The following is a 23,110-nucleotide window of genomic DNA, read 5'->3' as shown; positions in this document are numbered from 1 at the left end:
ATGGGGTGGTGCACAACCCCTGGTGACCCTGAGCACTATTAGGACACATTCCCTTTTCTGCCCTGAGGCAAAGCCAGAAAAATTGCAAGTCTGGTCACACTGATGGGAGTTGGGACCTGGAGATGTTCTTCCAGCCCCTTTTCACAGCCACGTCCCCCTGTACCCTCTTTCCTCCCCAGCCCACAGGCGGCCTCCTGCCTGCCCTGGGGCCCCCAAACAGGCTCCAATCTGGCACAGGCAGGGTCCCTGCCTATCCTTTTTGCTAAGAGACTATGGGATATCTGGTTAACGGCTAATAACTTTTATGCTTCTTCATGACATTTTATCCCTTGCCCAGAACACTAGCTACTTTAAGAATGGGATTTTTGTTCTTTTACCCAAAGGATTAGCTGTAGGGGACTGTCTATATGAGGGGAGAGATGGCAATCCTCTCCCCATCTTTACTATATCCCAGCCTGGCAGTGATAACTCCCGCTTTCTGTGTCCCGTTCGCTTAAATGAAGTCCCCTATGGACTTCACTGTTCTCTCTGCAGTGCTCCAGCATGAACTGAAAGGTAAAACTGTAAAAAATAAATGCAATGGTTACCCCTCTACCACCATCCCCACCACCACTCTACCCTGGCAGGATGTGAGCCAGAAAGACAGAAAGCTCAGAGAAAGAGCAGCTGAGTGGTTTAGGCATGAGCCTTGCATTAGTCTGAGAGATAATGCAGCAATCTGCAGAGTGGGGCTGCAGAAAGGCGCTCGGGAGGATGGGACAGCCAGGGGCAGGGCCTGGGGCCATTTTAGGTCATCACTGTACTGTCGGTGCCTAGTGCAGTGACTGGCACACAACAGTGGCTCAATCAATATTTGTCAACAAAGGAATGAATGAATGATCAGACGAATGAATGAATGATCAGATGAATGAATGAATGAGCCATCTTGTGGAGACACCTGCCATTACCGCATCCCTCTCACCAGCCTGCCCCCAGGGCAGGCATGCTGCACCCATCCAGCTTCTGCTCCCCTGGGGAGGCCAGCAGGGGGACAGGAAGCCAGCTTGCTTAACCTTGAGCCTGGTGTGAAGGACAAAGTGGCTCCCCAGTCTGCAGGCTCCCACCCAGCCACCCTCTGGGGTTCTCAGCTGGCCCAGCCTGCCTTCCCACTGGCCCTTACTTCTGCCAGGGCCTCAGCCTCCAGGGACTTGTGGTCCCCCAGGCTGCTGTGCCTGGTGGAGCCGCATGTTGACCTCATCGAGTGCCCTTCCGAGAGAGCCTTCTTGTCAGGGTAGTTGATGCTGCCGGCACTCCCAAATGTCGCCATCCTCCGCTTCTCAGGGCTCTCGATCCTCCCCCGGGTGAGGGGGATTTTGTGGGGGCTGCTGGGGCAGGCGGCGGCCCGGGGTGGCGTGTCTATGCTGGGGCCCAGGCCCCGGGGTGGGCTGTGGGTGTCGCCCCCGCTTCGGCGCCTGGGGATGGCCGCTCCGTCAGATCGTAACCGCACTCTGCAAAGGAGCCAGGGGGCAGGGGCATGGGGCAGAGGTCAACCCTGGCAAGTCTCAGAATGGATCAGCTAACCCCAGGCCACACACTACACACTAGTCTAGGGAGCAGGTATAGTAAAGCCTCATTCAGCCAAACTCAATTATGCAACAAAAGCACAGCCTGAGTAGGTAACTCAGTGGCAAGGGGCAGGTTTAATCTGCACACTCGAAGGAATTGGAAGCATTCTGCTTTCCAAACTGCAGACGGTGGTGCTACTAATTACAAAACGAAACTTGTCTACACGTCAAGTCAAGGCCAGGAGAATTTCAACCTGAGAATGCTTTGGTGATGGTTAGTTGGGCTCATGATATGTTCTTAAGTGGTTCAGACATTTCCATGATTCTGAAGGACTTCTTAATTGGTCTGAAGCATTGAGGCTTGACTGTACCGAAAAGTCACCACCAGCTCCCTGCAAGCACAGGAGGGGGACCCTGGGAACTGAACATAGTCCAGTGTTGTCGCCCACCCCCAATCTCCCCAGCAAAGGGCGATTTCTATGAGGCTTTTCCAGATCTTGGAAAATTAGGTATTCGGGAGTGAAAACTCAACATGCCTTGTCCATGCATCTGGCTACCTTTCACTCTTTAGGGAGGCTCTGTGGGAGTGAAAAGGGGACTAGAGTATCTATCAGGAGGGCTGGCTTTGTCACAAACTTTCCTGTGTCCTCTTTCAGACCCACTTTATTGATCTGGTAAATGGGCATAACATTCCTTGCCCACCTTCCAGGGAGCTTTGGTAGGTGTGAAAGCACTCTGAAGATAACAGGCTCCACCCATAGGCGATTTTGCCACATTCTAGGGAGGTCAACAAAGATTTGAAGGGAGGGAAGGCTGGAAGTGGCAAGGGGGTGGGAAGGAGGGGCACACTGTTGGAATGGACTGTGACTGAAGGGCCAAGTTCAAAGTGGTCAGCAGCACTTCAGATCCCAGAGCCACCAGCCAAGCTAAGCACTGCCCGTGCGTACCCCAACAGGACCAAAGCATAGGTGTTGGAGAGGAGGAAACATGGAGAAAGAAAAGAACCAGAATAAAGTAGGGGAGGGAGGAAAGAGGGAGAGGAAGAGTGAGGCAGGAGAAGGTATGGCCCTCCTAGAATTCAAGGAACCATGGCTTTGTCTTCTATCTACCCCAGACTTCCATTGTGGCCCCAATTCCATTACCTATCATGGTGCCTTTGCTGTTTGCTGAACTGAACAGAATGTATGGAAAGGAGGCACGGAGACTTCTGCCGAAGTAAGTTCATAAACATATGTTCCTGTTGTGACTGTATCTCAGGCTCTATCTGCAAGTACCCATATGTGGGAGCTGATCCCATGACCTCTCCAACGAAAAAAATGAAGACTATGACATTTTGAGAATCTGACTGAGAAAGCAGCGAGAAACTGTCAGCTTCTCTTTTCTTCTTTTTCTTAAAAATTTTTAAGGGCCACATTCTTTGGAGCACAGGGGCAGGCAGAATGACAAGCACAGGGGCGCCTGGGTGGCTCAGTGGGTTAAAGCCTCTGCCTTCGGCTCAGGTCATGATCTCAGGGTCCTGGGATCGAGCCCCACACTGGGCTCTCTGCTCAGCGGGGAGCCTGCTTCCCCCCACCCCCGCCTGCCTCTCTGCCTACTTGTGATCTCTGTCTGTCAAATAAATAAATAAAATCTTAAAAAAAAAAAAAAAAGGTTTACAAGCACAGCTCCTTGCCTGGCAAAAAGGTCATGGGACACAGCCCAGCCCACACAGGGGGAAGGGAAGAAATTGGCAAATGTGCTCCTACCCAATGAGTGGGTGGAGCTGAGTGTCAGTTTCCCCCACCACAGCCTGGGTGTGAGTTTTCTGTTTGTGCAGTGCACTTCAGGGAGTATGTGAGCCTTAAATTTTTAAATATAACACAACTTGGTCTTCAACAGAAAATGGGGAGGAGGTGCAAGAACTGGAGAGAGGTAGGAAAAATACTTGTCCGTTTATAACTCTTTCTCCCTATTATTACTATTTTACATAAAAGGCAATGACTTGCCATCATATGTCTTTTCTCCTCCTTCTCCACACCCCAATTCCAAGCTGGACCATTTTACGCCTGGTATTCTGGGCCAGCTCCAGCCAGACCCCCCAGTGTGCCTCATATCCCATCCTGCAGGGAACAAGGGGCCACAATAGCCTCCCTCTCTCCCCTCTGCCCCCTGGCCTCTCCCAAACCAGACACAGCTGGGCATGGCACTAGCAGGAAAAAATGAATCCGCGTTTCCTACCGGCCCATCACCCCCCCAAAGCCGTAATCCGAGATGTGCTCCGTGGGCGACTGGAGGTCATTTTTGGAGGAGGCCTTGTCATCCAGCAGCGGCCCGCTGCTGGCCTCGCTGTCAGCCTTCTGGCTCAGGCTGTCGGAGAAGGCATCATCCCTGGGGAGAAGGACAGATGTGAATCGGGAGTGCTTTGCTCCAGAGAAGCCCAGATGCGCAGGGCTCCTGGAGACCTGTCCGAAGGGTGGATCCACACACACTTTATGATTAACTCATGCCCATTCTCGGGATGAGGCCCTTCCCACTCTGCGCCTTAGCACCACACACACGCCCACTGTCTCACTCCCTCCTGAGTTACTTTCTCCAGCAGGAGACCACCCTGTTCCGCCTCAGGCCCTCCTCTAGGTTTTTCTCCCCTAGGCTGCTCCAGGCTAGGACGAGCTAAATGCAACAGGGAGTGCTAGAGTACTGGGGGGAGGAGCCCACAAGCTGAGCACTGAGAGCTGAGTCTCCATGTGGGGCCCTGGGCAGCAGTTTAGGGCTAAGCAAGGGAGGAAGAACAGTGCCTCTATCCCTCAGCTCCCCACCCAGGGTTTTGAATAATCATGAGGTGGCAGTCAAGGTTCCTCCACTGGCATTTCTCTTGTTGCCTGCCTGGCCCTGGACTTTTCTCTGGTTTCCACCATCTCCCCTGCCATCAAAGCTTATGCTTTCCCTTGAGGGCCAGCATGGTGGCTGCTTCCCTGACAAATCAGTTCCACCTGGGCCTGACTCAGAAGGAGTGTGGGTTGTAGGAACCTTTGATGGCTTCCAAAGAAGAGAAGGTGTGGACTTTCTGCGTCTTCGGGTAGGGTTAGGTATTTGGGATGCAGGCCTTTCTTTCTTAAAAAAAAAAAAAAAAAAAAAAAGTATGAAAAAAATAATAGTACCCCACTAACTGTAAATGAGGGGATGACTGTTTCTGTGCATCTTCTGAGCGAGCCCCCTGGGGGAAAGAGAATGGTGGACAGTGAAGGGGGCAGTGGGTTGGCCGCTGAGTATAGGGAAGGCCCAAGAGGACAGAGGAATATGGTAAGACCCTGTGGAACCTGAGAACCAGGGCAGGTGATGAATGCCCTGGAGGCTGTCCGGGGCTCAGGATGGAGAGCCAATGGTACCAAGTACTATCTCTGTGTGCTCTAAAGGATGAGCAGTTTGCTTATTCATTAAGTGGATCATCATTTAAGGCGAAGTTAGAAAGAATCCATTCTTACAAAAGACCAATGTATCACACCAGCGAGAGCAAATGGTTTGCATACAGCCCAGCACTCCTATTCCTGTGCCCATTCAAGACATCACTAATCAATTATGGCATTCTCCACAGAAGGTCTTGAGTCCCACTCACATGTCCTGCACGACTATGTACTGGTGTGGGATGAGTCCATCCACGCCATTATGACGACCCTCCCACCAGTCCTCCGAGGCGCGGTGGTACAGTAGCAGCGAGGCCCCCTTCTTGAAGGATAGTTCACGCGGGGACCGCCCCACATAGTCAAACTTGGCGATGGCCTCGATCTGCTCCACTTCTAGAAGGAGAGCAAAGGAAAAGAGCATCCATGAAGTGAGCAGGATGGCAGCCAGGAGCCTTGCTCAGATGGCTTTGGCTTCTGTGAGGCAGCACAGACAGGAAGCCGGTGGAAACAGAGTGGGCTAGGGCTCAGAATACCAGGTTCTAGCTCAGATCTGCTCCCCATGCTGTGGCCTCAGGCAGGCCATCTACTACTTATACCCACCATATACTTATTTTCCACTACCCCTCTTGTTTTCTACTTTCTAACACTAATTAAAATAATATCTTAAGAAATCTCTCTTTCTTCTACCTCTCAATACAAGTTCCATTTCTATTTGTCCGTGAACCCTTTCTCTCTTCGTCCACTTGCAATACTTTTAGTGGTTCTTATCTTTTGGGTGTAGATGGACTCCCATCGATGCAAAGTTGCTGTACACAGTTTTCAAGGGCTCAGGGTAACTCTTCAAAGCGCATTGTTATGGACTGAATTGTGCCCCCCACTCCCACCCCTCCCCCAGCTAATTCATATGCTGAAGTCCCAACTCCCAGTGTGATGGCATTTGGAGACAGGTGTTTAGGAAGTAACTGAGGTTAAAGTGAGTAATTAGGGTAGGGCCTAATCTGACAGGACTGGTGTCCCTCTAGGAAGAGGAAGACACACCAGAGATCTCTTTCTCTCTGTGAACGTACACAGAGGAAAGGTCGTGTGAGGACACAGTGAGACGGCAGCTTTCTATAAGCCAGGAGGAGACGCTTCACCAGAAACCTGCCCTGACAGCACCTTGATCTTAGACTTCTAGCCTCCAGAGTTATGAGGAAATAAATTTCTGTTGTTTAGGCTGCCCAGTTCTGTTCTGGCAACCTGAGCTGAGTAACACATTCATCCATGGATTTAATTTTGGAGGAGAGACAATTCTTACTGGGGCCACAGCTCTAACCTATCTCTACACACGCACATTTACCAATCATACCTTTATTCTTCACTGTCACTTTATTCACACAGTCACAAGCCCTGACTGGATTAAGCAATAAGGATATGGCTCTTGCCCCTGGGGCACCCCTACTGCCCAGCTCCATCACCAGGGGCAGGTCACGCAACCTCTGTACACCTCAGTTGATTTTGGAGGATTAAAAGATAATGCATGTGGGAAGGCATACAGATGGCCAACATACACACGAAAAGGTGCTCAGCATCAAGGAAATGCAATTCACAATTACCAGGAGAGAGCACTCACACCTGTCAGAATGGCTACTATAAAAAAAAAAAATAACAAGAAATAACAAGAGTTGGTGAGGGTGTCCAGAAAAGGGAATCTTGGTGCATTGTTGGGAATGCAAGCTGGCGCAGCCACTATAGAAAATAGTATGGTGGTTCCTCAAAAAATTCAAAAAAGAACTACTATATGGTTCAATAATTCAATTGCTGGGTATTTCTCCATAGGAAACAAAACCACTAACTTGAAAAGATAAATGGATGAAGAAAATGTGGTATAGAGATACAATGGAATACTATTCAGCCATAACAAAGAAGGAAAGTCTGCTATTTGAAACAACATGGATGGACCTTGAGGATATTACGCTAAGTGAAATACATCAGATAGAGAAAGACAAATACCATATGATCTTGCTTATATGTGGAATCTAAAATCAAAAACAAACTGAACTCTCAAATACAGAGTACAGACTGGTGGTTGCTAGAGGAGGGGGGTAAGGAGTGGTCAAAAGGCACAAACTTCCAGTTATAAAATAAGTAAGTGAAGGTGGTCAAAAGGCACAAACTTCCAGTTATAAAATAAGTAAGTCCTGGGGATGGAATGTAGAGCGTGATGACTAAAGCTAATAATAGTGCATTGCATTGAAAGTTGCTAGGAGAGCCCATCTGAAACAGTTTTCATCACAAGAAAAGAAAATTTGTAACTATGTCTGGTGACTACATGCACACTTCGATGTATGGATGGCTGTTAACTACACTCACGGGGGTGATCACTTTGCAATACGTGTTATGTGGTCTGCCTGAAACTAAATCAATGTTATATGTCAATTTCATCTCAATTAAAAAAGAAATATACTAGACTTAAATAGATTTTTAAAAGCTATCATGTATGAAAGTCCTTGGCATAGTACAGACATACATGAGGTGTTCAGCTGGTAGTTGCTCTCATGATTATAATTACTAGTGGCTTTCCCCTATGGGGTAGGTCCAGACAAGAAATCTAAGCCACAGAGAGTTTATGTTGTTTTCCCAAGGCCATATAGCTAGTGAGGTTTGGAAAGAGACTTTTTGGGGGGCAGGGGAGCTATGCCTATGATTTATTTAATCTGTGTTAAGGCTGTACCCTAAGAGATGCCCATACTTGATAGAAAACCAGCTGTGAATATTAATGTATTTATACTTCAAACCAAGCACAAAGATGTTTGACACTATAAAAAAATACATATATTTATGTATATATTTACCTATATAAAAATAATAAATGTATTGACTTCTAATACAATAAAAGAGTAATGCAAGTGACCCCTGATCTCTCTAGCTGCAGCTACCTTCCCCGAATTGACTTTGGATTGCTCTGTTCCTTATGGATTATCTTGCATCTGCCCATCCAGACACCTACTTCCCCATCTAGGAGCTAAGCCTAGAACACCAGGCTTATGGATTATCTTGCATCTGCCCATCCAGCCAGCTACTTGCCCATCAAGGAGCTAAGCCTAGAACACCTGGCTTTGCTATTTTTTAGCCATGTGACCCTGAAGAACTTATTTTTCCTTCCTAAGCCTCAGTTTCCTCTTCTGTAAATTGGGAATGCTAATAATAGCACACAGCTTAGGGCCGTTAGGAGGATTAAATGAGTTACTGTATAGGAAGTGCTTGCGACAGTGCCTGGCACATAGTTAAGCTTTATAGGAGAGTTGTTACCAGAGCTAATGCACTTCTAAGGCCTATGGGCAGCACAGAAAATCAAAGAGCAGAAGGAGGAACCTCCTTTGTTCATCTCTCCCATTAATCCTACCACACCCACAGGCACGTTAGGGCTCCCCTCTGTAAGCAGCTGGCTCAGGAAGACTATGCCAGGGCTCCTGTGAGCTGTGGCTAGTCCTCCATACCTGGGGCAGCCTTCTACAGGGACCAGGCTTCAGGCAGTAAGGCCAGCCTTCCCCAGCCGGCTTTAAAAATTGTCTTTTTTTTTTTTTTAAGATTTTATTTATTTATTTGACAGAGAGAGAGAGAGAGAGAGATCATGAGTAGGCAAAGAAGCAGGCAGAGAGAGAGGGAGAAGCAGGCTCCCTGACGAGCAGAGAGCCCAATGTGGGGCTCGATCCCAGGACCCTGAGATCATAACCTGAGCCAAAGGCAGAGTCTTAACCCACTGAGCCACCCAGGAGCCCCTACAAATGTCTTTAAAGGCTATTCTAACACAGTTGACGAAAGAAGATAGCATAGCTAAATGGGCCCCATTAACTCATATCTTGACTCAGAGTTACCTTCTCAGGGAAATGGGGAGATCTCTGTCCTCCTTTTTGCTACCACCTGGAATCTTTCAGCAGCCGTAGGCTAGCGCCACCCGGTCACCTGTCTGCCCACCTAGCTATGGAGACAAAAAGGCTGGAGGGTTTGCAAGACCGGAAGCTGCACCCAGGGGGCTGTGTGCTCTCGGGTTTCACTGTCCTTTGAGCCCAGTTCCCCACAGTGGTGAAGGGAGCTGATGGGAGCAGAGCTTTGCTCCTGCCAGGAGGAGCCTAGAGGGGCTGCCTGGGTGCCTAGGTCCCACCTTCCGCATCTCCAGATTCCGCAGTCACTGGGGGTGGTCTGGAGTTGGGAGTGTGGGGATGAGGAGGAATGGGAAATGTAAGGGAAGAAAAGAAGAAAAGGGAGGAGCAGAACAGAGCTGCAGGCAGAGAGAGGGCGTGTGTGATTGCAGATGCCATTATGTGAGTGTATGCGGTAGAAAGGGTGACCATAGCCACCATTTATTAGGAAATCTCTTACTTGGGTTCATCATACCTGAAAGAGAATACATGATTCTCCCCCTTATCACTCTCCCACACACCTCTCCCCAAACTTACTTCTCTCACCCTCCCCATCTTGGGAAATAGACCGTCTGCCTGCTTGCTCAGGCCGCGGCCTTGCTCTTGAGCACCACAGGTCTTAGCCACGAGCAAGTCCTCTGAAGTGTCCCCTGAATCGGACCCATCTCACCACCTCCACTGCCACTGCCCTGTTTCCAGACCACTGCTGTCCCTCTACCAGGGCCCCCCCCCTCTTATTTGTGCTCGGGTAGTTCTCCCCAGGGCAGCAAAAGGGATCTTTTAAAATCATAATCAGATCATGAAACTCCCTTGCTGAAATCCCTCTGAAGGCTTCCCACTGTGCTTGGAGCCAACCCTCAATGTCTTCTCACACCAGCTGAGGCCTCTCTGTGCTCTGGGCCTGGAACCCTCTGCAGCTTCACTCCGGACCACTCTCTCCCTCACTCAGTTCCTCCCTCGTGGCCTCATTAGCCTTCTTAATGTTTCTCCTCCAACACTGTATTCTGCTATTTTTCAAACACAAAGTAAAGTTGAAAGTGAATATGCATATACCTCGCACCTAAATTCTACTGTTAACATTTTACTGTATTAGCTTTGTCACATATCTATCCATCATTCCATCCATCCATCCATCCATCCATCCATCCATCCATCCAACCTTCTATCCATCTATCCATCTTATTTTTTAATGAATTTTAAAGTAAGTTGCAGACTCAGTACACTTTACCCCCTAGCACTCTATTCATAAATATTCATAGAGCCTTCTTGATGTTTTAAAAACATTCTAAGCCTCTTCCTGCCACAGGACCTTTGCACTTATTATTGCCTCTTCCTGGGATACTGTTCTCCCAGATATTTGCATTCATTCACATTCAACAAATATTTATTGACCCTTGTGTGCCATTTCCTAATTTCATTCAGGTCTATATGCAAACATCTTTGCCTCAGCAAGACCAAAGGACTTGACACCCTGAACTATAAACGTACTAACTGTCAAATCACTCTAACATTTTCTCTGGTTTTATTCTTCTTCATAGCACTTAGCACAACCTGAACTTGTGTGTGTGTGTTTGTGTTTGCATGCGTGTGCAGTTGTAGTTTGAAAACTTGTTTATTGTTGATCTTTCTATTAAAATGTGCGGTCCATTAGGACAGAGGTTTTTGTTTTATAATCTGCTATTTTCCCCCTTCTAGAACAGTGTCTGGGATGAGCTGGCACTCCATATTACTTGCATGAACTAATTAAGCTTTTCCTATATGTTAAATGTTCTACTGACACTATCACATTTAACCCTCACAACAATATATGCAGCACTCTCCTCATTTTACAGATAAGGAAACTGAGGCTGAACTGAAATGATGTATCACACATGGATCAGAAAACTTAACACTGTTAAGATGGTAATACTCCTAAATTGATCTACACATTCAGTTTAATCCCTATTAGAATGTAGCTGACTTCTCTGTGGAAATTGACAAGCTACTCTAAAATTCATATGGAATTGCAAAGAACCTATAATAGCAAAAAAATAATAATAATAATAAAAACTTGAAAAAGAAGAACTAAAATTAGAGGACTCATATTTTCTGATTTAAAAACTTACTACAAAACAGTAATAATCAAGACAGTGTGGTACTGGTACAAGGTCAGAAATATAGTTCAGTGGAATAAAACTGAAAGTCCAAAAATAACCCACTACATCTATGGTCAACTGATTTCTTATATGGGAGCCAAGATCATTCAACGAGAAAGAATAATCCTTTCAACTAATGATGATGGGACGACTGGATAGCCACAAAGAAGGAATGGAGCTGGACCCTTACCTCACAACATATACAATCATTAACTCAAAATGGATTACCAGACATAAGACCTAAAACTTAAAACTCGGGGAAGAAAACATAGGTAAACCTTCTTGATTTTGGATTTGGTGAAGGATTCTCAGACATAACACCAAAAACATAAACAATAAAAAGAAAAAAAATAAATGAACTGGATGTCATCAAAATTAGAAAACTTTTGTGCTTCAAAGGACACCAATAAGAAAGTGAAAAAGCACACAGAACATGTTTGGGCAAATCATATATCTGATAAGAAACTTATATCTAGAATACATAAAGAGTGCTTACAACTCAATAATAAAAAAGCAGGGGTGCCTGGGTGGCTCAGTCAGTTAAGTGTCTGCCTTCAGCACAGGTCATGATCCCAGGGTCCAGGAACCGAGTTCTGCATCAGGCTCCTTGCTCAGGTGGGGAGTCTGCTTCTCCCTGTCCTCTCACTCATGTTCACTCTCACTCTCACTATCCCTGTCTCTCTCTCAAATATAGAAAATTTAGAATCTTAACAAAAGAACAAAAACAAAGTGTTCCATTTCATATTACCACCAGCAGTGTGTGATCCTTCTCAACAGTTGTTATTATCTGACTTTTTGATGCTAGCCATCCTAGCGGATGTGAAATGGTCTCTCACTGAGGTTTTAATTTGAATTTCTCTCATGACTAATGACACTGAGCATCTTTTCATGTGCTTGTCATTTGTATATCTTCCTTGGAGAAATGTCTCTTCAGATCCTTTGCCCATTTTAAAATTTGGCTATTTAGTTTTTTTTACTTTTATTTATTTATTAAAGATTTTACTTATTGACTTGAGAAAGAATGAGAGAGAGAGCAGAGGGAGAGGGAGACGCAGACTCCCTGCTGAGCAAGGAGTCTGAACCAGGGGACAGGGAGAGAGGACAGGGACAGCCCATGCTTGTGTGCTCTCTATGTGTATGTGTCAAATGAATAAATAAAATCTTTTAAAAATGTATTAGAATAATATGGATTGATGAATGGATAGATACACAATAAAATAAATACAACAAAATGTTAACAAATGTAGAAACTCGGTGATGGGTTTATGGGCATGACGGTACAATTTCCATCCACTTTTCTGTGTGCTTGACATTTTTTTCTTAAAGGAAATATCATGAACTGCAGGCCAATAGAAATCTGACCCTGATTTCTAGTAGATGCCTAGAACAATCTGATGAAAACCATGGACTGCTTCTCAGAGGCACACATTCCAACAGAAACAAAATGTTGCTCACAACGGATCTCCTGAAGTTAATGGCATAATAGCTTTCCAGATGTAGATGATGGACATGGAGTGGAAGGCAATTGGGAGAATTTTGGGAAAATATCAGTGAGAGAATGGTGGTGCAATTGTAATTGGAAACTGACATACTATAACTATATGATCATGTTTGTAACTGATTTTAGTAGTTTCTTTATCTGGCAGCCTAGGTCCTCATTTAGCATCCAATTAATAAAGCTGTTACTGACAGGCCACCTCAATGTTTTCACTTGGCTTAGTTCTGACAATTAAGGGCTCTTAGCCTAACCATGGTTTCTTTATAAATCTTGGGAGACCAAAGAGCAAGCGCAAGTGGATTTTTCAGACATATACCCATGATGTGCTAATAGACTCCAGGCAGGGCAGCAGGTATCACTTAGGTACAGAATATGTTGAGAAAGTAAAGGCCAAAGAACTAAGTTTTTCCTCCAGTTTGGTTGGACACTCACTGGGCGAACCATCTATTACAAACTCATGGGGTTGTGGCTTTCTGGCTGATTTGACCTTCGAAGTCTCCTGGGCTCCATTCATAGGGCTGTTTTCAAGAAAAACAAAGACATGCAAGCAAAGGAAGCAGTCAACAAAACCAAAAGACAACTGACAGAATGGGAGGAGATATTCGCAAATGACATATCAGATAAAGGGCTAGTATCCAAAATCTATGAAGAACTTACCAAACTTCACACCCAAAGAACAAATAATCTAATCAAGAAATGGGCAGAAGACATGAATAGACGTTTCTGCAAAGAGGACAGATGGCTAAGAGACACATGAAAAAGTGCTCCATAGCACTCGGCATCAGGGAGATACAAATCAAAACCACAATGAGATACCACCTCACACCAGTCAGAATGGCTAAACTTAACAAGTCAGGAAACGACAGATGCTGGCAAGGATGTGGAGAAAGGGGAACCCTCCTACACTGTTGGTGGGAATGCAAGCTGGTGCAGCCACTCTGGGAAATAGCATGGAGGTTCTTCAAAAAGTTGAAAATAGAGCTACCCTACGACCCAGCAATTGCACTACTCGGTATTTATCCTAAAGATAAAAATGTAGTGATCCGAAGGGGCATGTGCACCTGAATGTTTATAGCAGCAATGTCCACAATAGCCAGACTGTGGAAAGACCCTAGATGTCCATCAACAGATGAATGGATATATACAATGGAATACTATGCAGCCGTCAAAAGAAACGAAATCTTACCATTTGCAACAACATGGATGGAACTAGAGGGTATCATGCTAAGTGAAATAAGTCAATCAGAGAAAGACAATTATCATATGATCTCTCTGATATGAGGAATTTGAGAGGCAATGTGGGGGGTTTAGGGAGCAGGGAAGAAAAAAATGAAACAAGATGGAATTGGGAGGGAGACAAACCATAAGAGACTCTTAATCTCACAAAACAAACTGAGGGTTGCCAGGGGATGGAGGGTAGGGAGAGGGTGGTTGGGCTATGGACATTGGGGAAGGTATGTACTATGGTGAGTGCTGTGAAGTTTGTAGACCTAGCGGTTCACAGACCTCTACCCCTGGGGCTAATAATACATTATATGTTAATAAAAAAAAAAAAAAGAAAAGAAAAGAAAAACAAAGACACTGATGATCCCCCAAATGAAATCTCTTAGAGGAAAGCAGACAAAGCTATCAGGAGGTTTGGGCTGCCAAAGAGCAGTTGGATCCGGAAAAATCCCTGGGTTCAGTTTCTTGATCAGAATTAAGAAGGGTAGGGGCACCTGGGTGGCTCAGTGGGTTAAAGCCTCTACCTTCAGCTTAGGTCATGATCTCAGGGTCCTGGGATCAAACCCTGCATCAGGCTCCCTGCTCAGTGGGGAGCCTGTTTCCCTCTCACTCTCTGCCTGCCTCTCTGCCTACTTGTGATCTCTGTCTGTCAAATAAATAAACTCTTTAAAGAAATACATTTAAAAAAAAAAGAATTAAGAGGGGTTTCTCCTGGACAGAGCATAATGTTTCCTACCCTCCTAGTTGTACCAGACACTGTGCTAAGTTCCTTCATATAGGTCACATCATTTTAACCTAGGCCACAATTTTCTTGGTGCTGTCATTCTCATTTTATAGATAAGGAAACTGAGGTCTGAAGTTACATGGCTTCCCAAAGACCCCAGGGCCATGAAGGTCTCTCCCTGTCCTTCAAATCCAGGTCTCCTTTCTCAGAGTCGAGTGTCCCTCAACTGTTCCTGCAACTCAGTATTTCTGTGACTGTTTTGATTGGGGCAGGTGTGTAGGTAAACATCTAGGAAATGCAATTAATTTTCCTCCGAAGAATGCTCCTGATTCAGCAGCCACCACCAGCACACAGGAAACAGTGAGAAACTTTAGGGAGCATGAAACTGGCCCTTCTGAAGCTCGCTGTTGCCCTTTCCAGGATGATCTTTCTGCCTTTGTCCTACTCAGAAACCAGCAACCTGACAAGGAACAATTGAGAAGGGACCTTCTGGGGAAGCAGACAAGAAGCTCTGACTTGCCCTGTTCCGGGGATATAGTGTGCCTCTACTCTAGGAGGAGGGAGATAGCATTTTATGAGGGGTTTTTCTTGATGGGGTGAAGCCTGCTGGGTGTGCCCTGTGGATGCTTCCTCATGTACCCAGCAAGGCCTTCTCTCTCCGTCCCTCTTCCTCAGGCCTGGTCCCCACAGCAGCCTTCCATCCCCCAGGCAGAGGAGCTGTGGGGAAACTCTGCATGTGTGGGAAGATGCACAGTGACCTAAACCTCCAGGAAGATGGGCTGTGAGGATCCTCAGAGGGCACCGGACCCACCCTCCTGCAGACACACACACATCCGCCTCCACCAGCAGCTGTCCTAACAGATCTTCATGCTGAAAAATTCGTCTATCTTGTGGGACAAGAGCTACTTTCCCCCAGTGGGAGAGGGAAGACAGCAAGATCTAGAGCAAGAGGGAGCTGTGCGCACACACACGGAAATAAAGCAAGCAACAGACAGGTCAAGAAGGAAGAAGCAGAAGAGCTGGAGGTGGTAGGGCAAGAGACCAAAAAGAAGGAAAGAGAAAAACAAGTCGCTACAAACAAGCAGAAGTTAGCAGCCTTCACGTCTCCAAACGAAGGCTCCGCAGGACATTTTCCTCAGCCCTGGATGACTGGAGCCTCTGAGGATTCTGGCAGAACTGGACATTATCCCTAGATTTGCTCTTCCACACCTGTGACTCAGGCCTGACCCATGGGCTCCCTCTTGGGCCACAGTGCTTGGTTCTTGGTGGGTTGTGTGAGTCAAGGCAGTCCAGAGACTCTACCCCGGGAGCTTTCTTAGAACCATGATGAGAACAAAGTTCTTCTCCACTGGGACTTTGGACAAAAGGACAACGAAAGCCTAGAACTGCCAAAGACCACCACACAGGGATATCCTATCTGAGGATGAAGCCAACACAGAGGGAAGCAGAACAGAAGATGGAGACAAATTCCTAACAAATCAACTAAGCTGGATCCATCCATTCCTGAAGCTATGCCTAACCTGGGATTTTTCAGGTATATGATATCTGAGGCCTTTAATGCTTAAATCAGTCTGGGTTGGAGTATCTGTCATTAGCAAGTGCAAATCCACCTATCGGTCTTAGAACCAGCTCTTTCCACTGGCACCCAGAAACTACACCTGAGTACTATATACCAGCTCTCCTAACAAAAATGGTGGCCAACAGGGCCTGGGACTGTCCCAGAGGGAAACACAGAAGCTTATAAGAAAACCTCTACATAATGATTTTTTTTTTTTTTAAAGATTTTATTTATTTATTTATTTATTTGACAGAGAGAAATCACAAGTAAACAGAGAGGCAGACAGAGAGGAGGAAGCAGGCTCCCTGCTGAGCAGAAAGCCCGATGCGGGGCTCGAACCCAGGACCTGGGATCATGACCTGAGCCGAAGGCAGCGGCTTAACCCACTGAGCCACCCAGGCGCCCCATAATGATTTTTTTCAAAGTAAAATTATCACAGGGAGAAAGGAGGGCTATGCTTGGTCTATACAGGATGGTGTTATAACTTTCATAGGTCCCTTCCTCCATTAAAAAAAAGTTTAAAAAATTATTTACTACAACTGAATTGATATAAAGATGAATATAACACAGGTTGGATCATATTCCCTTTCTCCTCATTATTTTAAAAGAAACTAAAACATTTTTACAGGTCCTTAAAATACCCTGGACCCTGGGTACCATGCCTATTCTCTCTAATGGTTTTGTTGCTCATATTATCCAGATTGCTTGTCTATGTGGTCCACATTCCCTAGAGATGAACCCAACTCCAGTCTCCTTGTCTAGAAGGGATGGAAGGGTCCAATGAGTCCCTCAAAGCCCAGACCTGCTTTCCCTCTCTCCCACTAGCACATCTCTGGGTCATCCCTGCCTGGTTTCATCTTTGGGGCACCCATGCCCTGGGGACACAGCTTTGTTGGACATTATTTCTGTGGATCATGGGGAGCCGCTCCTAATGTGTCAGGTAACAAGACTGGGAGCTCCTCCACAACTCATGTGTCTTTCATCAAAGTGCCCCAAGTCCTAGCACAGGCTGGGTACAGAACAGATCCCTGGTGGGGAAGGAACAGGGGTCGAAGTATGCTTCCTACTTAGCAAACTCTTGTCACTTAGGATTTCCACTTGGGCCAGGCAGGACACAGAAAGAGGAGACAGATGGGTAGGAGTGTGGTGAACGGGAGCGCACATGTCTCCGAGATCTTTCTGGGTCCCCCCCTCTATTCTGGAGGGCAATGTGCTGACTTGCAAAGCTGGAGGGGTTATGTGGCCAGCACAGAGGCTGGGCAGACATGAGTCAATGTGAGAGGCTCCAGGTAAGCTCACTGGCCCCAGGTTCTCCCTCACTCACCTTCATCACTGGTGTGAGGCTCTGTGCCATTGTCGTGGTCGACTTCATCGATAGTCCCTGGCTCGCTGTGTGGACTGTCACTGCAAGGAAACATGGGAAGGGGACACATTGGGCTCTGCACCCTCACACTGTCCTCAGCTTAAGTGCCAGCCCCGCCCACCTCTGCACTTGACCCAGGTCAGGCCCAGGCCTGCCATCCTTACCCATTGGACCTCTCATGGGCCCTCCTAATAGAAAACCGCTGCCAGCGCCTGCAATGGGCAGCTGTCCTGAATCACCTCCCCCAGCTTCCCCTAGCCCTGGAATTCGCAGGCTGCCAATTCCTGGGTGTTTCGGAAGACCCAGAGATCAGTGTAAAACCCTGGCATTTATCCTCAGAAGGACCACAGGCCAAAATATGAAGGAACTCTGGAAGTGCAGTAGGTCATTTACCTAACCTGCTTCCACGTCTTACAGAGGACACGACATACCCAACAAGGAGGAGCAAAGCTCCCAAGGAGCAGGGCTCTCAGGGCTGCCTCGGGGTGCTGCGTGCAAAAGCCCGGGCCAATCCACATGGCACCAGCAGGCTGGCAGCCATAATGGGCACAGGAGGAGGCAGAGTGAGTCCAGGCCTATCAGATTTGTAATTCATACACTGGGATAATTTCACCAGCCACGACCCCCTCTCTAAATGATAAGCTTCTCAAGGTCAGGGTTTATTCCTATAGTCCGTTTTCTAACTGAGCCAGGATGGAGTCCCGTTATATGCTAGGTAGGAGGGACACACCGATGGGTGAGTCGACAGCCTCTGCCTTCAGGGGCCAGGAAATAATCGCTGCAAGTTGAAACGTGCTATGGAGGAGCAAATGAGCAGAGGGGACCCACGGAGGGTGGTCGGGGAAGGCTTCTTGGAGGAAGTGACACTTGCAATGGCAGTTGAGAAAATAGGAATTTCATTATGAAAAATTCTCTACTGCCTCCTGGATAAGGTCCAGATGCTACACAATGGCTTGAGAACTTTCAAAACCTGCTGGCCTGTGCAGCCTCCTCCCTCACCATTTCCTCGGCATCTGCAACACTCTGGTCACACAGAACCACTTTCCATTTTACTGAATGCTTCAAGTCCAGAACATTCTTTGCCCCCTCCTTGACTGGCTGACTCCAGTTCATCAAACAGGCCTCTGTTAAATCATTATTTCCTCCAGAAAGCCCTTTCCGACCTCGCTACATTGGTTCAGGGAGACCCTCTTCTGGAACTGTCTGTTTCCTCCTCCCTCAGAGCTCCCTGCATCAGGGATTAATCCCATTCAGGTTACATCCCTGACCCCCTGCCCGGAGCCAGGCCTAGGACAGACACTCAGCAACCATCTGTCCATTCATCAAATGAATGAATGTTGTCCACTACAGTGTGATCCTCAGCCAAATCCCCCTTTTTGGCTTTGAAAATACCTCCAATGTAATTAATAGTTTTCCTTTCTCCTGGGAAACTAATGGCATTAAGAAAAGTGTGGTTATTGGATATTGTTCTTTGGTAAGTACAACAGATCTTGAGGACCCTTCCCAGAACAATTAATGATCATACCGGAGGAAGAAAAGAGAATGGGTAATGGTTGCAAACACTGTGTGAAAAGCTTCTCTTTGTCCAGAAAGTATGCTTGCTGGCTGTTTAATGTCTCTGTGACAGAACAAGGACAGATGTGCTCCTGGTGCCTCAAATAATACAGCAGAGCTCAACATCTCTATGGGGGACAATGTGGGGAACAAAGGGTCTAGAATGTCTCCCTTCTTTGAAGCGATTTAAGAGTCCAGGAACGCTGTGATAATCAAAAGACAAGCCCCCTACAGGAACCTAGCTGAAAGCAGTATGGGGAATACCTAAATGCACAGCTGTGTGTTGTCCTGGATTGGGAATAAAGAACAAATAGGAACCCTTGGCCTGTCTCTGGTGTTCTGAATCCACATTTAAAAACACTTCCTATCTTACCACATTTTAAGGTCTTAGTCTGGGGAAAGTAGTCAGCCCTGATTTTGATTAGGTTCTGACATTTTTTCTCCTAAGACCCCATGTAGCACAGGTACCCAGAGGTGCCCAACTACCAACTGCTGACCTAGTGTGGAGCTCTCAAAAAACATGAACTCACTGTGTCTGGAAAAAAGAACTCCTTTCTCAAGAGGTTGTGGTGGGGATTATTATCCACTCCCCTGCTGCCTGAGATGGGTCCGTGACAGCTTGACATCTCCTAACCAATGTGATTTGTTCACCAAACTCGAGTCTCAGGAAGGGGATATAATTCTTGGATTTGTGTTGGGGCACTGGGGAAGAAGAAGCCCCTTTTCTACTGGGGTTGCTGAGAGAAATGTGCTCTAAATCTGGAGTTACTAGATGCCTTCCTGAAGCCACCAAGGGAGAGACTACCTGAGAATGAAGCCACCGCAGAAGAAAACAGGGTTGGAGAGTGCAGGACCAAGTCCTGATGATAATAGTTGAACTCCTAGATCCAGCTATACCTGAAGCCACGATCCTTGACTTTTTAGTTAAGTCAAGTAAACTAATAACTTCCCATTTAGCTTAACCAATTTGATTTGTATTTCTGTCCCTTATAAACCAAGAGAGTTTGGGCTCATATAAGGCTGTGGCAAAGCTCAAATGATAAAATGCATATGGAAAAACAAACTATAAAGCAGTAAGAAAATCGAGGGGTTTCTTACTGTTCCTGTTCAACAGCAACAACAACGATAGCGATGATGATAATAACAATATTAAGAAGAATGGAATCTTACCAATATTCTTCCCCTCCAGCCATGCATTTTTCATACACAGGTCCCTCTAGCTCCCGGGGGCTGGGGAAGATGGCTTCATGATGGATGATGATGGTTTTGATGACTTCGTTGACGTGTGCCTGGCAGGACACAGGGTCCTGCCCATCAGGGATGTGCATGAGGGTGGGCCCGAAGCAGATGGCCAGGTTGTAGGGATCCATCATGTTCTCGTCACTATACTGCGAGAGGCTACAAGAAAGGAGGTACTCACAAGTCACCTGGGAAAGGGAAATATTTCCCCCTGTGGGTTCTTTCTTTCGAGGGCTCTACTCAACTCCAGGAGGGTTCCATGTTCTGTTTTAGGAACAGCTGCACCTGCAAAAGCCTCAGGACATCCCCTCCCAAAGGAGGCCAGAGCTGAGGCAAAGAGGGGCCACCCCACCACCCCCAAATGGCCAGGCAACTCACTGGTTGAGGAAAGCAAAGAGGTATCTCATGACCACGATGACCACTCGGGGAAGGGTGATGAGGATTTGCTGGATCTGGTGCACCCTGTCAGCTGGGTTCTCCAGTTCTGTAACACAAAGGGGCTTTTCAGGGGGTCTTTCATCCTCAGGGAGCCAGGCAGCCAACATTTCCTAGAGCAGTCCACACGGTTCTGGCCAAGACAGTTCTCTTGGTTCTAGGGATTGATTCAAGACCCTCGTCTGGCCACTCACAGCAAGTACGTGAGTCAATTCATTCCCTTTTATGGATGAAGCCAGTATATACTGAGTTTCTGTCACCTGATATCTATGAGTCCTGACTAACACAGGCATGGGCCATGTTCCCTGAACCTCTTGATGAATACCAGCCGCACCACAGGCCTGGCACAGAGTAGGCTGGAAATAAGTTTGAGTAAACAACCAACTCTACAGCTCTATACTGGCCAAGGAGCTTGTCTCTGAGCCTGGTTTCCAGGCCCATCCTAGACAGAGAGACACTGGTATTTTTCTTATTTGGGCTATGGGCAGGAGCAGCAAGCTGGGCTTGGTAAGAAGATGGGCTTTGCGGGCTTTGCCTCGTAGAGAGGGAAAGCTGGTGCGAACACTGAGCTGCCAGAGTTCTGATGTGTGCCTGCAGGGCTGATGCCCAAGCCTATGACAGTTTCTCTCTTAGAAAACATGTTTTTCTCACATAGCCTCTCTCTCCAGCCTCCACATTCTGTCAGCATGTTCCTTCTAAAACACAGCTTCTCCTGTTTCTCCTCCATATCCCAGGCCTTTCACAGCAGGCCTTCTGCCAAGCTAGCCTACCTCACCTCCTAGCTGCCGCCCCTTCCCCAAGTTATCTGAAGATGATACGGAGTCATGCTTCTCAAATGAGGTGGCAGTGCATCTCTAGGCACTAACAAATTCATGGGGCATTCTTTGGGGTTGTCACAATGACCTAGAGGGAACCATTGGCATCTGGGATCCAGGGGTCAAGGTGCCAAATGTCCTGAATGTATGGGACACACAATATGGCACTGCGTTACCCTAAATGCCAACAGCACCCCCCACGGACAAACTTTGTGCCAGGCTGTCTTCACCATGATCTCCCTCTCACAAAAGGCCTTCCTGCCCCTGGGCCTTTGCACACACTGGTGATCTCTCTACTCTACCCAGCAGACTCTAGCTTACCTTCAAAGTCTGAAACGAAGGGGCCTTGCCCAAGCCTCCCCACAGAGCTAAAGGTCCTTGGATGTTTACTGATTCCACTGCCCTTTATACAGACCACTCCCTGTCCTCAGCTTCAGTCATCAGTACCCTAGTACCCTTCCACTTCAATACATCGCTTTCTTAAATACATTTATTTAAAGAGGAAATTTTACCTCATTCTGTAAATGAGAAACCAGGATCACTTGCTCTGATTAGGAGGTAACATAAAAATAGATAAAATGAAAGCAAAACAATGTTACTAAATTCTAGGTAGGCACTGTTCTACACAAAGTTTCTGAGACTGAAGCCTCATCTCTTTATTTAGAAGGGAGACTGACCTCTGAAATTTTCTCCTGGATGTAATCGCAGGGTTTAGGAGGGAACTGAGAAAAGATTTTTTTTTTCCCCACAGTGTGATTCAAGATGTGATCCAAAGTATGTAATGTTATGAGCTTATACCAGAGGCCAACAGGCTTGTCCCCTCAGGGCTATGCGCAGGAACTAGACTAATGGGACTTCTGGAAACACTAGCTGAGCACGTGACACGGAGCTCAGATACAGTTGGATCTTTGTGGCCTGGAATTTCTGAGGGTGATGTGGAGCTTGAAGTGGATCTGGAAAGATGAGCAGGAAGCAGTGTGGAGGAGAGCGGGGCAGAGGTAGCGTCTTTCATAACGGCAGGCGAGAGGCTTGAAGCTCCAACCCGCTGGAGCGTTTCCTGGCTGCAAATCCCTCTCAGAACATTGTGAAAAGCATCCCGATTATTACTGGGCATGGGACAATTTTCTGTAAATCACAGTTTATTCTAAAATACTAAGATTCTCATATTGTAATATTGAAAGCTTATTTTTAAAAATTCCCAAAACGTTGCCTTGGATTTGGGCATCGTACAGTTAAGGTAGCTTGATTTCAGCCCCCTAGACTGGGCTTCTGCCTTCATCCAAGAGAACTCCGATGGCTTGTGACATCAGAAGAAGCCCACAGTCAATTTATTTTCACCATTTTACTCGCCTGTCATGTTGCTGACTTGACTCCCAGACCCTCTATGGCTCCCTATTACCCAAGGGGAAAAGTTCCAAAATCCTTACAGGGTCATTCCCCTCTTTCTCTATTTTACCCTTCCAGCCTCTTGCACCATTCACTGGCTAGAACACCTTCCTCTGGTCCCTTTAGTCTGTGTGTCCCCAAAGTCTTCCCAGGCTACTCCGTCCACTCCTCTTGGAAGGCTCTGCTCACATCACTCTCTCAGCTGTGATCTGCAAAACCAAGCTTCCCTCTGCCTCTTCTGAGCTACATCCATACCCAATGGTACCATGCCATTTTCCATTATAAACCAACTTATTATCTCTACAACTACTTTTTAAGTTCTATGAGAATGAGGGCCATACTGCTCCTTTCAT

General features: G+C 46.7%; 1 protein-coding gene across 4 annotated transcripts in view; it reads right to left on the bottom strand.

The window, feature by feature from the left end:
• SRGAP3 (SLIT-ROBO Rho GTPase activating protein 3) overlaps positions 1 to 23,110 on the bottom strand; it is a 264,685-nt gene that overhangs the window by 6,721 nt on the left and 234,854 nt on the right. For 3 of the 4 annotated variants that reach the window (XM_047746053.1, XM_047746018.1, XM_047746028.1), the window contains 6 exons: positions 20,500 to 20,605; positions 20,053 to 20,280; positions 17,290 to 17,369; positions 5,137 to 5,317; positions 3,762 to 3,911; positions 1,160 to 1,487 (listed from right to left, as the gene is read on the bottom strand). In XM_047746053.1, coding sequence (XP_047602009.1) covers positions 1,160 to 1,487; positions 3,762 to 3,911; positions 5,137 to 5,317; positions 17,290 to 17,369; positions 20,053 to 20,280; positions 20,500 to 20,605 — 1,073 coding nt within the window. The remainder of the gene's footprint in view (positions 1 to 1,159; positions 1,488 to 3,761; positions 3,912 to 5,136; positions 5,318 to 17,289; positions 17,370 to 20,052; positions 20,281 to 20,499; positions 20,606 to 23,110) is intronic. The other variant, XM_047746038.1, reaches the window with a different exon arrangement.

Source organism: Lutra lutra, chromosome 1 (genome assembly GCF_902655055.1).
Source record: "Lutra lutra chromosome 1, mLutLut1.2, whole genome shotgun sequence".
In the NCBI taxonomy this organism is placed as follows: domain Eukaryota; kingdom Metazoa; phylum Chordata; class Mammalia; order Carnivora; family Mustelidae; genus Lutra; species Lutra lutra.
The sequence above is the reverse complement of the archived record's forward strand: the minus strand, read 5'-3'. Positions and strand labels throughout refer to the sequence as shown.